Source organism: Scardinius erythrophthalmus (assembly GCF_964197995.2).
Source record: "Scardinius erythrophthalmus genome assembly, chromosome: 22".
Classification (NCBI taxonomy): Eukaryota; Metazoa; Chordata; class Actinopteri; order Cypriniformes; family Leuciscidae; genus Scardinius; species Scardinius erythrophthalmus.
In genome coordinates, this window is record NC_138242.1 from 29,528,045 (window position 1) to 29,544,968 (window position 16,924).

The 16,924-nt window shown below is 37.4% G+C and overlaps 2 protein-coding genes across 2 annotated transcripts in view; one reads left to right on the forward strand and one right to left on the reverse strand.

Annotated features, from left to right (window-relative positions):
- ift140 (intraflagellar transport 140 homolog (Chlamydomonas)) overlaps nt 1–16,924 on the forward strand; it is a 31,024-nt gene that overhangs the window by 7,810 nt on the left and 6,290 nt on the right. The window contains exons 15-18 of the mRNA XM_081353239.1: nt 36–157; nt 249–387; nt 796–927; nt 1,293–1,510. Of these exons, the coding sequence (XP_081209365.1) occupies nt 36–157; nt 249–387; nt 796–927; nt 1,293–1,510 (611 nt within the window). The remainder of the gene's footprint in view (nt 1–35; nt 158–248; nt 388–795; nt 928–1,292; nt 1,511–16,924) is intronic.
- Nucleotides 6,173–15,792, reverse strand: tmem204 (transmembrane protein 204). Its single transcript, XM_081353240.1, has 3 exons — nt 15,363–15,792; nt 14,043–14,198; nt 6,173–8,046 (listed from the first exon to the last, which is right to left on the reverse strand). Exons 1-3 carry the CDS (start codon nt 15,607–15,609, stop codon nt 7,802–7,804), a joined length of 648 nt encoding a protein of 215 aa, XP_081209366.1. The 5' UTR covers nt 15,610–15,792; the 3' UTR covers nt 6,173–7,801.

Genomic DNA, 16,924 nt, shown 5'->3' on the forward strand with positions numbered 1-16,924 from the left:
TTGCCAATGTCTGTGTTGTGTTTTGTGCATCGTAGGTGAACGGGCGGCCAGATAACAAAGTGTATTTCTATGACATCGAGCTGGACACGCTGTCTTACTTCGACTTTTTCACAGGGAGGCCAGAGAGCGGTCTCGCACTGTCCGACGACAGTCAAAGGTACCGTTGCGTGGTCTCACAGGAACAGAGATGATGCAAGTGCATAAAAATAAGCAATCTTTCATTGTGAAAATTTTTATTTAAATTTAAGAACTCGATGTGAGGGGGAGTTGGCCGCCCGCTGCCCTGTTTCTCAGTTCTGGGACGAGAATGAGCCACGTCTGTTTGTGTGTGAAACAGTTCCTGTGAACTCTGACCTCCTCAGAAGTAGCCAATCACAAACAGAGAAGGTAAAACACTACATTTTCATCTCATTTTCATCTACAAATTAATTTGTTTAACCTGTTAACTGGGCTTTTTTCACATATATATATATATATATATATATATATATATATATATATATATATATATATATATATATATTTATTTTTTTTTTTTTTTTTTTTTCTATTAGACCCCCCCCCCCCCCTCCATTTGTTCTCACATTCATCATTTCTTTAAAAGACTCCTTTAAAAAACAATTATTTTCATAGTCCTGGCTCATTTGCAAAGTTTGTTTTCCATACTAAAAACTATGCATTTTTAGACATTTTAATTTATTTCTTGGAATTTGAAAATTTAAAACTGAATGCATTATGAGGGCTAAATAAATGAGTTGAAATATATTTAAAACGTTTTTTTTTTTTTTTTGACAGGAGGACATGATGGTGGTGACGTTCTTTGTGACACAGGAACACGGTCTCCTCCTGCAGGACTCGCAGCCTAAACCAGCTACGCTGCTCTCTCTGCTGGCTCTAGATACACCGTATTACTATTATATTTGTAAGGTACGAACACACAGGAACCCTTCATTCCCGTCTTCCTGCTTCTCTGTGAATCTGTATGCATCTCTATTTCTCACCACTTTACATACATTTTTCTGCATTTCTTGCATGCATCCTTTTATTTTTCTTATTCTGATTTTCCTTCTGACTGTCCTGCTGCTCTTAAGCTCTTATTTCGGAGGGGAGGACTCGTTCTCCCTGAAGTGAGTACCATCACAATCGCCCAGCGGTCATTTGGCAAAAGAATCATCCATTTGATACACGTCACTCTTTCTCTCATCATTCACCTTTCTGAATTTGGTTCAAAAAGTGTGTTTGCGTTTTGCTAAAGTTTTATCGTTAATGAATGTTTCTCTCTGTCCTCTCAGCTGAGTGAGGGTGGAGATCAGGGCCAGGCGGTCTCGACTCCCGCCGAAGCGCCCCAGGTGCCGTCGGCCCCTCAGATGGTGGTACGACGAGCCCTACGAGACTTTGTGGGGTTGGAGAGCTGTGAGAAGCAGACCCGAGACGCCATGCTGAACTTCAGCTTCTACCTCACTATAGGGGACATGGACGAAGCATTTAAAGCCATCAAACTCATTAAGAGGTACATGTACTCGTGCACTCACATCTTACCAACCAGAGCAATGAGGTTTATCAGTGTTTGAGCTTTTGAGTTGATCAGAGTATGTTCAAACCTCACAAGAGCTGATCTGTGAACTTGTGACCTTGATCAAGATACAACCTCAGGTTACTCCAAAACAACAGAACCTATAAGAAGTGTACGTCCAAGTCACTTCAAGGTCTTTTTAAATAATTTTTACAGTTTTTCTCGATTGCTTAAACACATTTCTTGAAACTATGCCTCGTATTCTCAAAACTATAAACACAAATCCATAACGTCTCACCCAATTCCCCAAACATCCTATTTTCAGGTCAAAATGAAGCTCTACACTCAAAACCATTCACTCTTGCTGAAAAACCAAACTTTGCCCTCAAACAGGACACACAAGCCATCAAAATCACACACACTACAACATAGTCTAAGACACTGGTGCAATAAATTCAAAACAACATTTCCAAAACTGGTAAGTTATGCTGCTTGTGGTTCCCCCCTCACAAACCTTTTCACACGATGAACACAAAAGACACAACCAGTGGATACATTGGCACATTTTTATTCACACACAGAAAACACACATACAAACACAAATATTTTATTTTCCCCTGTTTTACTCTTTTTTTTTTTTTTTTTTTTTTTTTTACTCTCTCCTCTAATTTTTTTTTTATATTTACTTACAGTAAGATGTGTGTGACCAACATATGACAGTAAAAGAGCACACACAAACCATATTCTAATATGGAATTCGAATTGTATTGGAATGGTAAAGAGTGTTGGGACGTAACAGGAGGGCCTCCACTCAAGGATAAAATATGATGGACATGTCTAAGAATGTTCCACATATGGTTGAAATACCATCATTTGCCTAGAAAGATAACATTCTGGGAGTCAAGACTATAAAGGAGAAAGGATGCCCTCCCTTCACTGTCACACTCTGTGTGACTGTACGACTGCTGGCCTTTTCTTGCAAGAAAATAAACCTCATCAAAGACTATTGGAAATATTTTCAGTAATTTTGTTTGCCACCACACCTCCCTGAAGGTTCTTGAGGCGACGGTAAAGCGACTCAAATTTGGCCTTACTCGTAGCCCAGCCTCCCTCATAGTCATACCATTGAATAACACATGGGCAACTATGGGGCTTGAATTTCATCTGAGACTACTTGTCTTCTTATCCTTGCCCTTCCTCCTCCTCATTCTTATCCCTCTTCATTCATGTCTTTCTGGATCCATTGTTCCAAAACTCAATAATCTGATTTGGGCCCTTTTATATATCTATTGAAGGTTCTGATTGATGTGTGTTAAATTTTGACTCTTAGTGTTTCCACGTGGGTAATTGTGTGCTAATTGAGCTGAAGATGTGCTGATTGAGTGAACAATTTTGAATGCTAGTGCTTTCTAAATGACAACATGGTGTAGGCAATGAGAAATGAAGGGATTTGTGTGTAGAGTTTTGCAGTGACAGTTCAACAAATCTGACTCATGAGTCAAAACAGGGAATAGTGTTTATAGTTGAGTGAAATGGGTGTGCTTTTTGAAAAATGGCGTTATGGTTTTGAAATTTTAGTTCAAAAGCCTGGTTATAGTGTTTAAGCAATCGAGAAAAACTGTAAATCATAAGAAATCAGATTTCACACATTTAGGGACACTTCATTCAGCCTGCTCTACTTTTTAATTGTTTTTCCTATGTAAACGTGCTAGAAAGATGTCTCGGACTGTGCTTGAGTACCACATTTTAAGACGCCATGTCAGGTTAAAAGTAGTTTAACTTTTAAAACCACGTCTTATTTTCCATTTAACAGCGCTGTGGCTCAGCAGTCAAACTGCTTCAGATGTCAGCACTTATTTTTTGTACATATCAAAGTACTTCTACTAATATACTACGTATCAAAGACTAGATGCGTGCGATCTTTAGTATATGAAATTATAGTTGTGTGATAATAGATGTTGTGTTTTTAGCTGCCTACATGAATTTAATGGCCAAAAAACTACTGTAGTGGAAGATTCTGATATGTATAAAGCAGGATGATCGATTGCCGATTACTCAAAATCAGTCTTATTGTTAACTTAAAACTATTAAAAATGTCATTGATTAAAATAAAGATTAGATAAAAAACCTAAAAGCTTAACAAATTACAAATGTTTCCTTGACAACTAACTGATATAAAATGTTAAAAGTAAAATAATTAAATGACTAAGAAATAAATATCAGTTAATGCTAAATATAAATATATATGTGTATATATATATATATATGTATATATGTATGTATGTATGTAAATAAAAAAGCTAAATCAAAATACTACATAATATAGTATTAAATAAACAATAGTTAAGTAACACTGCTCAGAATTCTTAAAAATATTTAAAAATGTCAGCAGATGAAAGGTAATTGGCTGATGCTGATAATCTCAAAAAATGGAAATATTTTCTAGGGTTTGAAACACAAACACGAGTCGCTGTGAGTGAGTGAAACATCCTCTGCGTTCTGCCTGCCTGCATTCTGGGTGTGTGAGGAGGAGGACGTGCCAGATGGCATGCTTACCATTGACCAGCCGTCACAGTGAAAAGGGAGACGTTATGAAAATGATATTTATCATAAAAATGATTTACTAATGATAAATGAGGTAACGGTGAGCCAGACATATATATTGTATGTGTGTTGTCATTGGTTTCAGACAATACAAAATGCATTCCAGTCATTTTTCCAGAGAGGATATAGTGATCCAAACAGACACGCACACACACTGCCGTCTCCCGGTTTAAATCAGATACACAGAAAGGGCTTTGTGTGTTTCATGTTTATAATGGGAATTGTAATTGTACTTCGCGTGCTTGTAAGGTTACTGGTGTTTATATGTAGGTGCGTGTAGCGGCTTCCTAAAAGACGCCTTGTGTGTATGAGAGCACTACCGTAAAAGACACAGATTTCCATGACTGTATGGGGTGTGTGTACTGTACATTCCGGCTGTATTGTTTTAGTTCATTTTAGCAACAGATGAAATGCGGAGGAGAGGAAAAGAGCTTGAGCTGAGTGATCTATTGATTCCTATCTTTAACAATTAAATTCTCAAGAACACGTACTGTCAGATTTTTTTTAATGGCCTTTAACTTTTCATCTTTAGAAGGTTAATTCACCTAAAAGTGAAAATTCACTTTTATGCACCTTCATATCATTTCAAATCTGTCTTATTTTTCTTGAAACAATAAAAGCAAGTGATCAGAAGCTGTGAAGCTCTAAATAAGAATCAAAAGGCACCTTAAAAGTATGATAAAAGTATTTTCCTTATGACTTGTGTGCTATATTCCTATAAGTAATACACAGATATATTCAATATGGCATATCGAGATACATCGTATTTGCAAGTCATGTCGCCACGCCATGTATGAATGAGGAAGCAAGGTTTCAGAATTACAACAGAAAAGAAAAAACGTTTTGGTGCTTTTTTGTCTTATTTGGAGATTGACAAGACAAACCCTGGTGACTTCATGCTTTCACTGTATGGGAAAGAGCAAGTGTGAATACAATAAAATACAAAAAAATTGACCAAAGCTGATTTCTTGATAAATTATCAATAAAATAACTTTGAATAAAAAGCAAGAATATCAGCTCATCTCATACATTCATGTAATTCATATGCATATGTTCTACATATGCATATATTAATTATATGAATGTATGATGTGTCTATATGAAGAGTTCAGATGCAAAAGCCTCTAAGTGCCATCTGAAATTTTCTTCTAGAATGATAATTTTTATAAAGCTTGTATATTTAAGTTCAGTAATTTCACTTAAATGACAATTAATAGGTAATTTGCATTGCCATTTAAGTGAAATTATTGAACTTAAATATACAAGCTTTATAAAAATTATCATTCTAGAAGAAAATTTCAGATGGCACTTAGAGGCTTTTGCATCTGAACTCTTCATATACAGCTCCATTTAAAAGTTGTTTATGTTATTTAAAAGAAGTCTATTATCAAAAATACAGTAAAAAAGTCATATTTTTTAAAATATTATTACACTTTAAAACTAAATGTTTTCTCTTGTAATATATTTTAAAATGTAATTTATTCCTGTGATCAAAGTCCAGTCTTCAGTGTCACATGATCCTTCAGAAATCATTCTAATATGATGTTTTGCTGCTCAAGAAACATTATTATTATTATGTTGAAAACAGTTGTGCTGCTTAATATCTTTGTGGGAAACGTGAAACATTTTGTTAAAAAAATTTGTGCATGATTAAGGGATAGTTCACCTAAAAATCAAAAATGTTGTTTATATACAGAATTGAAACAACATGAAGGTGAGTAAATAATGATAGGATTTTTATTTTCATGTGAACTATCCCATAATAATGTGAATAGTTTCGGTGCATGTAGTAACATTAATTAGCCTCATGTTATCGTCATCCAAGTGTCAGTCTGGAATCAGGGGGTCACCTTAGTGTGTGTGTGTGTGTGTGTGTGTGTGTGTGTGTGTGTGTGTGTGTGTGTGTGTGTGTGTGTGTGTGTGTGTGTGTGTGTGTGTGTGTGTGTGTGTGTGTGTGTGTGTGTCTCCATTCATTTCCTCTCATTCAGACTGTCCTTGACTCTGTGCTCACCGATCTCACACACACACACAGTCAATCCCAGAACAACCCTTTTTTGTGTTGAATGTCTTTGTTTATTACTTCAATAATATTATATCAGTCCCGCTCAGGGTGAAATGTGAAATTTTAATAATATACTTAATATACCTCTGTATTATACACATATATGGGTACCACAGGCACAGGTTAACAAATATTGTGTCTACTGTATACTGAACTGATATAGTTCCAATTTATCATACAATTATGACCAGTTTCAGATAATCTCCTTCTTAATGGTTACTATGCAGAGTTTCCTCATTGGTGTTTTGTAGATTATATAATATCTGATGAATCGTCACATGGAGATGTATGGAGATAAATGAACAGGCAGAAGTCACTAAAATAATTTTGGTACCAAATGCCCAGACCTGCACAGAATCTGCTCCACCAGATTTCCATCTCATCTCCTCACATATTAGATTGAAAATTTTGGAATAATTTGATAATACTATCAACCCTGTTTAACACATTTGACCATATTTGGGTGTAATTTCTCCTCACAGTAAAGAAAAGATGATATTTTGTTTAAACAAAAAGAAGCAATTAATAAAATTTAAGTAAAATATCTACCTGAAAAGTTGGAAAAACAAATTGAATTTAAACTGTCCTAAAATAGACTTAATTTTCTTTACGATATATATATCCATATTTATTTTATTTTTTTGGAGCAAAATGTGATCTGGGCATGGACATAAAACGTGTGAAATTCACCAATTTAAATGCATTCTGCAGATTTGTCCTCTTAAATTAGCACTGAAAATGTGTATAGAAGTGCAGACTCCATGCTGGTCTGTAAATGACTATATCCAAATGACCTGGGAGCAATATTCAACGCCTAGACTTCCTTTGAAATCTGATGCTCCATGTTTCATAGAACTATAATAGATACATGTGCTTTTACTTTCTCATAAGTGCACTTATGAACATAAACGTGTCAAGATCCAGCTTGATCTTTATCTGTCAGTTATATTCTTTACAATCCACAGTCCTTCTTCTGTGTTTAAAGGAATTTCCATTCCAAGTCTTCCATTCAGTCTGAAGCAAGGTCACTTTTTTCAGTCACATGATCAATACCCTTGTCCTTAAAGGGACAGTTTAAAATGAAAATGAAAATTTGCTGTTAATTCGCTCGCCCTCAGGGCGATCCAAGATGTAGGTGTATCTTTTTTTCTTCAGTAGAACTTTAAAGATTTTTTTTAGCTGAAACCGAAGTCCTTGGTGATTCATATAATGTACAAGTCAATGGCTACCGTCACTTTGAGAGTCAAAAAACAAATACCGATCACTTCGCTTCATAAGACCTCAATGTATCGTCAGGAGCCACTGGTATTAATTTTGTTTTGCCTGTATGTGTTTTTTCTTTTTTTCTCTCAAAGTGACGGTAGCCATTGACTTGCATTATATGAATCACCAAGGACTTCGGTTTCAGCTAAAAATCCTCAACTGTTCTACTGAAGAAAAAAGATGGGATAGCCTGAGGGAGAGTAAATTAACAGCACATTTTCATTTTTGCGTAAACTGTCCCTTTAAGCAGAAGATGAATTTCACATAAAATGATTGAAATCCTCTCCATGGGCTTTTGTGTCCATCCCATCTAAATATCCATCATGCCTTTTGTCTCAGGTGAGATGTGTCTTTGTGTGTCAGCACGGTGACTCTACGTAGTCATTGTCTAGGCGTGGCCTGAAGGGTGTGGTCAAAGATCGACTGATGACAATGACAGACGGTGACAGACAGTCGTCACGGCGATGCAGAATATTCCAGATTAGCATGGCGGCTGCTAGCGTGGCAAACAAGCACGCAGCGATGTTTACGTAGCAAGAGTAGGACAGGTAAGTGTAGGGGCCGATCCTGTAGAATGTCACGAGGCCGATCACCAGCACAAAACCTGCAGAGACAGAGAGACAGGACTTAGTTTCAGAAGAAAGTATAGCCAAAGCATCATTTGTAAGTTGTAATTTTTAGGACGCATGCATTTAGAAAATGGACTGAATTTTCATTTCATGCCGACTTATCACATTATTCGATAGATTTAGCTCTTCTTTAATGTGTAATGCAAAATAACTTTTAAAATACAAAATATATAATATCATTAAAATATCAGTCGATTTGTGCCAAATATCACCATTAAATTGCAGTAGGTTATATAGAATAAAACAAATCAAATTATACCTAAATTAGGCTTTTATTGAATTAAGGGTGTTGAATATCATACTTCCTCATTTAAAATGATCTTTTTGACATCATATTTAAGGGAGCGATCAAAGAAAAAAATTCTGAGCATATTTCTTTAATGGCCTTTTCCTTGATTTTAAGGTTTTTGAAATAATTAATTTGCCTGAACTTTTTTAACTTTTAAAATTTGGGAAATTTGCACTTTTATACATTTTTATAAATTAATATTCTTCAGATTTATTTTTCTTAATGCATGTTACTGGTCTTGTTGTGAACAATTCTTCCGTGCAGTTTATATACACTACCGTTCAAAAGTTTAGGGTCAGTAAGAATTTTTTTTTGTTGTTGAAAGAAATTAATACTTTTATTCAGCAAGGATGCATTAATTGATAAAAAGTGACAGTAAAGACAATGCTGTTATTTTGAACTTTCTATCCACCAAAGAACCCTGATTATTATTTTTTTTTTACATAACTGTTTTCAGCATTGATAATAATCAGAAATGTTTCTTGAGCATCAAATCATCATATTAGAATGATTTCTGAAGGATCATGTGACACTGAAGACTGGAGTAATGATGCTGAAAATTCAGCTTTGCATCACAGGAATAAATTACATTTTAAAATGTATTCAAATAATAAATTGTAATAATATTTCACAATATTACTGTTTGTTTTGTATTTTTAATAAAAAAATGCAACCTTGGTGAGCAGAAGAGACTTATTTTAAAAACATTTTTTTTTAAACGCACCAGACCCCGAGCTGCACATTTTTCTTTTACACACTCCTGAAGCTGTTTCTCAATAGACTTTTATTGTAAGTGCATTACTGTAAACACCATTTGTATATATATATATTTTTTTTTACTAACTGAATTATTTTCTTTGGTACTAGACAGCATGTCACGTAGCTGACCACAGAGCCTTAACCTGAAACATTCCTTTAATTCATCACAACCACAATAATAGTTCAATCTTCTTCCCTTTTGACTGATTTGAGTTGGTTTTGACTAATAGGAGTAGTACGTCTCCCACTTCCCTTTAAAGACTCTGAGTACATGTGTTATTAATAACTGTGGCCTGAAAACACAACAGTAGATTCCCAGAAATACAGAACGCAGAGGATGTGAGATGAATTGAATCATCTCAGCAATGGAATGGAAAAAGTTACAGGATTCAGATCATGTTACGCGTGTGTTTTATTTAGGCAGAAACAAGAGCGAGCGAGTCATTTGTTCATTCTGTTTTTATTCTGAATGCAGCTTTTTTTGGCCCGATGTCATCCCCTTTCCTTCCTTTTCTCCTCTATCCTTCCATTCTTCCTTCCTTCCCTCCATTTCATTCAGTTTCATCTGACGATTCTTACCCACACACGCTTGTACAAGTGAACTAGAACATGATGTACAATAACAGGCTCGATTAAATTTATATCAGGAACAGATGTTTTTCTCTTTGCTTTACATATTTCTTTCTTTCTCTCTCACTTTCTTTCTCATGGACTGTTTATTCTTGATCCGTTTTGTTGAGACAGACAGCAAAAATTGTTTTTTGTTTTTGATATATCAAAAGAAAGTTTAGTTGTTTGTAGACTGTAGTCCTGATCAGACCTGATCCAAATCACATCCATATATCCACCCTAGTCCAATTTTAGAAATGTATTTCCGGCAGATTATAGTTCAAGTTTTTTGTCATTTTGGCACATGACATGACCTCTAACATCACACATAGAGTGCAGTCATATATACAGCTGTCTGAATTCACTCTTTTACGCTCATGTGTATTTAAAGTTGAATTGGAAAACAGGTGTGTGGTTTCAGTTGCAAAATGTAAATGGAGACTCTGACACTTATGTTGTCTAATTCACATAATGAGTTTAGTACTGTGGTGAGATGTCATGATGGACTAGACACGATGAAATTTCTCTTTTATAACTATAATGTAGATACACCGAACATTGTCTGAACAAATGGATTTAATTCTGTCCTGTAGATTACACTGCTTATAAATCAGATTTTTATTCTTTTTTATTTGACTGATTTTTCTTGAAGTAATATTACATTTAGTCAGTCATTAGTTGCGTCCAAAATGACACACTATACACAATGTGCTTATGCACTATGTACTCAATCGAGTAGTGTATGAATTTTATAAGGTTATTTTGTCATTCCCCCTCCGCTACATAATTAAAGCTGTGTCAGTCGAGTGCATGAAGTGTCCAATATTCCACACTTTGTTTTTTCAGTGAATTAAGTGCATCATCTGGGTCTTAAAAGTGTGCTTTTTCTATTTGGAATTTTCAGTGTGAACTGAAACGGCATAAAATAATGCATAATTACGCTAATTGGGACGCACTTGACTTCCTGTCAGCCATTATGGATGGAAGCATCTGTGTTGTAGGTGGTTGCTAGGACTTTGCTAGGGTGTTCTATTCACACTCTTGTTTCAACCCAACTTTGGGTCAAATATGGACAAACCCAGCCGTTGGGTTAAATGATTAAATTCAAGTTTTTAAGCCAATGTTTGGGTTTGTCCATATTTGACTCAAAATTGGGTTAAAACAACCCAGCATTTTTGGAGTGCAGGTGATGTTGCTAGAATATTCCCTGTTGTTGCTGATTGTACTGATTCTTCATGAAGTAATATGACATTTAGTCAGTCATTGACGTCCTGACAGCCATCGGGTTGAAAACATCATGTCAAGGATTCAGACAAACATCAATCAGATGTTCTTGCATAAGGATGACACAATTCTGTTGTTGTCCTAGGTACGCATGGAAGAGTGACCTCTGACCCGACATATGATGTAGGATGTAAATTTAGGTGAGAGTAGACGCCTCTCGCGGTCCTCTTCTCTTATATCGAAATCCTCCGACAATTCTCTTTAAAAAGACTTCTAATTTGTGACCAGTGTTTTGTTTTGCTCTATCCTCTACGCTTCCGCGTACATCATGCGTCGGGTCAGAGGTCACTCTTCCACCGGAACTAGACTCGTGTACGGCCGTTACCTGAAGCCAGTGATTATAGTTTTTAAAGTTATAAATATGGATATTTTTCTCACAAAAACACATGGCTTTGCTTCAGAAGGCCTTTATTAACCCACTGGAGTCATATGGATTACTTTTATGATGGATGGATGCGCTTTTTGGGGCTTCAAAATCTGTGGTACCATTCACTCCCATTATAAAGCTTGGAAGAACCAGAATATTTTTTAATATAACTCAGATTGTGTTTGTCTGAAAGAAGAAACTCATATACACCTAGGATGGCTTCAGGGTGAGTAAATAATGGGATAATGTTCATTTTTGGGTGAACAAACCCTTTAACACAAAGTTCTCTATAATGAGTTTGAAATTAAGGACACAAGAAACTAGCCTTGAACAGTCATCACTGTGCCCTTGAGCAACTGTCCTGGGGAAAGTCCCTGTTCAATGACACCGCTGTGTGAATGTGTCTAGTCAGCGCACTTAAACTATGCAAACTGCCTTTGCTTGTGCTGTATGTTACAGTAGCAAAGTCTGGGTTACGTATGGATGTTTATAAAGACTTGATGGTTTGCCTGCATCTGATTGGGTTTCCCCCGTTTACTTCAGGGAAGCAGTTTGTGCTTGTTTATAATTGATATGGCAGTACGAGGACATAATTGTTTTCATTTTGTCAGACATAGTCGGTTCCTTGAGATTGTGTAAACAGACACAGTATTGCAGGGACAGTTAATCAGGACACTTGTTTCCTCCACCCATAACACACACACACACACACACACACACACACTAACACACATTTTGAGAGATTCTAGAACTGTCCTGATGAAACATGTTCCTCCGTGGCGTCACACACATCCACTTTTCTTTCTTCTGTATCGGTCTGCGCTTCTTAAAATATCATCAATTCCCGTTCAAGTCCATGTCTAATAACTCTGACACTCGGCCACCCCACTCCTTACTGTCACACACCCCCTCCCCGTCTTTCCTCTGCGGCTCTGGGTTTGCATAACAGGTAGTTACAGACACTTCCTCGTCCTGAGCAGGGATATCCTGGCGCCTGACTGTCGTTCTCTGGAACTGTGCGGCAGCCGCTGGTGCTCTGGACCCTGTTTAGCTAAATATAACTATTGTCACACTTAAAACAACACACACATACACATGCAGTGCGCACTATTTGCTGTTCTGATATACTTCACTAGTAGCAGACCACCATCGTAGCACTACATCACAAAAGCCAGACCATGGAGTCACAAACATCTTTGATGATACTTGAAAATATCCTTTTCTAATAACACAGGAAATGTACAGGGTGGCTATAAAACATGACCCGAGGTTAAGAAAACAGTGGCTGTGATCAAAGAATTCTTATTAACTACATTTTTACATGTATAAATAAAACGTGAGTCGTGCTTGCCTGTGCAAAAGTTGGTGCCATCCCATGCTGGGGTGTTTTGGGTGGTTGCTAAGGTGTTGCTAGGTGCTTGCTGGGGTGCTCTAGTAGGGCAGCATGTTTAATTAAAATAAAACTGAAATCACAACATGGCTTAGTGCGAATAATTAAATCGTCACGGCTATGATTTAATTAAACAAATATTTATATTATATAATATGTAGTATTACTAATAAAAATTCTAGTAATTATAATATGAAATTTCAGTTCGATTTTTTTCGCCCCAAATCTTGTAGCCTTATGTTCTGGGTGGTTGCTAGGGTGTTGCTAGGGTGTTCTAGAGTGGTGGTTAGGGTTAGGTAACCACCTAGGGTGGTCTGGGTGGTTAGAAAGACGTTGCTAGAGTGTTCTAGATTGTTGCTAGGGTGTTGTTATGGGCAGTTGCTAGGTTGTTATGGGCAGTTGCTACTGTATTCTAAGTGGTTGCACCTGCTAGGGTGTCAGGGTGGTTGCTATGGAGTTGCTATGGTGTTGCTAGAATGTTCTGGGTGTTTTGTAATGTTCTTTTATTTATTTATAAGATAGCCTACACCACGTTGGGTGATTTAGGTGTGTACTAGGGCCGTTGTCAGGTGGATGCTAGGGTTTTCTGGGAGGTTGCTAGGGTGTTGCTGGGATGTTCTATGTGGTTGCTAGGGTGTTTTGGGTGGTTGCTAGTATGTAACTAGGGTGTTCTGAGCGGTTGCTTGGGTGTTGCTAGAATGTTCTGGGTGTTTTGTAAAGTTCTTTTATTTGCAGATCATTACTTACTAACACATTCACTAGTAACCCATCAACAAGCATGGCTTTACATTAAGAATGCCAGTCAGCGTTTAAACATCCATGCAGATGAAGGATGCGCAAACCATTCAAAGTGATAAAACGAGATAACATCACAGCTAGCACACTTTCATGGGACATCAGCAGCAAGTTTTAAAGAGACGGGCCTGCGTTCGTCCCAAATGGGAGTTCATTTAATTTGTCAGCGGGCCTCTGGCCAGGACTCTGTTGTTTCCTGTTGAATTGTGTGTAGTCGCTGCGCTCAGACTGCTGTGCTTTGTTGATGTTTGTTCTGTTACAGATCCTCAAAGCTCCATCTTTCCTTTCCCAAAATGCAGAACAACAAACATAGGACAATAGAGACCGTATCTCTAAGGACAGAAGGCTTAGATATTGAAGAATTAATGTGTTATTTGAGGGTGGGCAACAGTGTTGTATTTCTGTCAGGCTTATTGAAGCTCCTCAAAGAGGCTGTTAGTGTTTGTTACTGACTGTACAAACAGGCTTGAACACTCACTGGCTAACTGGAACAGGGCTGCGATGGCCTCCTCCCACCACTGAGAATCCTGGGTAATGTGGCTTATCTCCAATAACCCAAACAGGAAGATTAGCTGACCCACGGTCAGAGCCACCGTAGCCATCAGGTTACATGCCCGCATCATGTCAAACTGAACTGTAAACAGAAAAGAAAAAATATTATTGCTCAGTGGTTTTTAAGTGATTCACACTCAACATGTACATGCACTGAAAATAAAATTCACTCAGAAATTTCACAAGTAATTACAAAGAAATGGCCTGAATTAAGCATGAAATCTAAAGACTGAAATGGTATTTTCTTGTAAAACAAGAAAATACCATTTTCCTTATTTTATTTATAACTTTTAAAAAAACATGTTTTACATTGTGTATGAGCAGATGTGTGTGTGTGTGTGTGTGTGTGTGTGTGTGTGTGTGTGTGTGTGTGTGTGTGTGTGTGTGTGTGTGGGGGTAGAACATCTGAATCATTGTAAGGAAGATCCAGCTGCAGATGTGCATAAGACACAACTTTGCCAATGTGGGTGTCACTTCCTGAAAGACACAATCCTTCACTGTGTCCATCCGTTTCCTATTTCTAAATCAGGATAGATGGACAGACGTGCCAGGCTGCATGCTACAGGCCAGCAAATCTCTGCCAGGTTCTTCCAGTGATAGTTGCCATTGTTTAATACTAGCCAGACTTCTAAATAAAAGAGCTCTAGACATGTCCTTCATTTGAGGAGGACTCTTAAGCTCATATTTTAAATAGGTTTTATATGAAGTTGTTTATGAATGCAAGCAGTTCATACACGCAATCATATACACAAAATGTCAGTAACATTTTTTTTTGGCACATTTTGTTACCCCTTCATAAAATTATATATAAATATATAAAACATTAAAACATTTTGTGGAGTGGTAACGCTTCAGTAATTTCTTACTGAAAGTTATTTTAAAGTAACATTATATGAAAAATTATATTAGTTTGTTGATGTTCACTTTAATATGAAATATATTTATGAAACATGTACACTAATGACATTTTATATATTTTTTATGTCTTTCCATAAGACATTAATTTTGTATCATGCTTGGCACTGAAATTATATAGATAAAATATATTGATTTATGTTTAGAAACATTTCTAATTGAATATACATGATACGTTGAAAATTATATTATTAATATAATATTTCTTAATAATAGTGTTAACTTTTTCTGTTAAATTTAGTAACAAAAGTGTGTAAATCTGTTGATTTGCTGCAGAAGTCTATTCCCTTACACACAGTGCACACGCTCTCGCAGTATCACGGAGACTCACGTTTGACAGTGCTGCGTGACTCCTGGTACCCCGCGAACTCCGATCCCCAGCTGAGTCTCTGGCAGGGTGTGAGCTCGTGAGGGTGTGTGTCCTCTTGCGCACATGCTCTCCAGAGCCCAACGCTTCTCCTGCGTCCGTCCTCCAGCACCTGTAACACCCAGTTTGAGCTGAACGTCGCCATGTTATTGAGCACCAGAGAAAGCAGGGCCACCGCCGCCGCCACCACCACCAGCCTGCGAACGGCCATAAAATACCGCCTCTCAAATACCTGAAACGTCCACGGGTACACGTGCACGCTAAACGCAGAGCGGCATGAACGCTGTAAGAGGTTAGCTAGAGGACATCGCCACTCATTCTTGTGTCCTGAGGAGTCTCTATCCCTCTTCCTCAGAGTCCGGGACCGATGCTGCTCGTAGGGCTGTACACTGGACCTCCAAGGCCATCACATAAACAAGCACACTTTCTTTAAATCCTCGTCCTTTCTCTGTCTGCGGCTCTAAGGTCTGTTCCTCCCCCTTTCTCCTGCAGATGTGCGCTGGGTCGTTTTTTTCTCCACGTCTCCCTGCTGGGAACGCTGAGGAATGTCTACGTGATGCGGTCTCTGTGCGTTTTGTTCTTTCTCACACTCTTTCTCACTCGTTTATCTCAGATTACTCATCCTAAACAGTTTCCCATGTTCACGTGCAAGCGTGTGCACTTCATCCCTGAAAAGCTCAGAAGAACTGGGAGGGTAGGGAGTACTTGGGAATACATCTCTCTCTCTCTCTCTTTCTCTCTGTGGCAAACGAGTTACTCCAGCTACAGGATGTGTTTCCTGGAAGGAAAACAAACAGACAGAACAGAATGCAACGCCATCCCCTTTCTCTCTTTGACTCAGTGAGCTGGTTATTAATGGAGCGAGAGATGTAATATCATGTGTTTAGAGAAATTTACCTGTAGCACTCAGTATTAAAGTTGTGCATCGTCCTGCAACGTTTGCACTCTAGACATGAATGATTCCTCAGATAGTGTGTTGTTGAGGAGAGCTGTTCTGTTATAGTCATCAAATTAACCATTTTCACCTGCTGGACCATAAAACAACCCATCAAGCAATAGCCATAATTTCACAGTCTAGGTTAACTATACACCTGATATAGTCCGGCTATGAGTAACCCATTTCTAGCCAAAATAACCTTGTTGTTTTTGCCAAAATAACTTGAGAGATGTATGATATTCCATCATGTAAGCAAAGTAAACAGTGATTACAGAGTGTCTGGTTTCATTTCTTTACTCATTTAATTTCTTTGTAATCTAATTGATGACTTGTCTATTTTTGGGCTATGGTTTAGACGTCTATAAAATTAAGCCCGAATTTTCCCTCGTTTTAGCCTAGACGTCTGGGCTGTGTTTGGACGGCTATTAGACGTCTTTTAAACGTAAAATTGCTTGCTGGGATGTGAAGAAATCGTACAGATGTACATTCAAGAAGCCACATACCCAGAACAATGTCAAAATGTACTTAATTTCTACATTTTTATCCAATAAAAGGGAGAATCATAAATCATCCTGGTTGGATTTGCTTC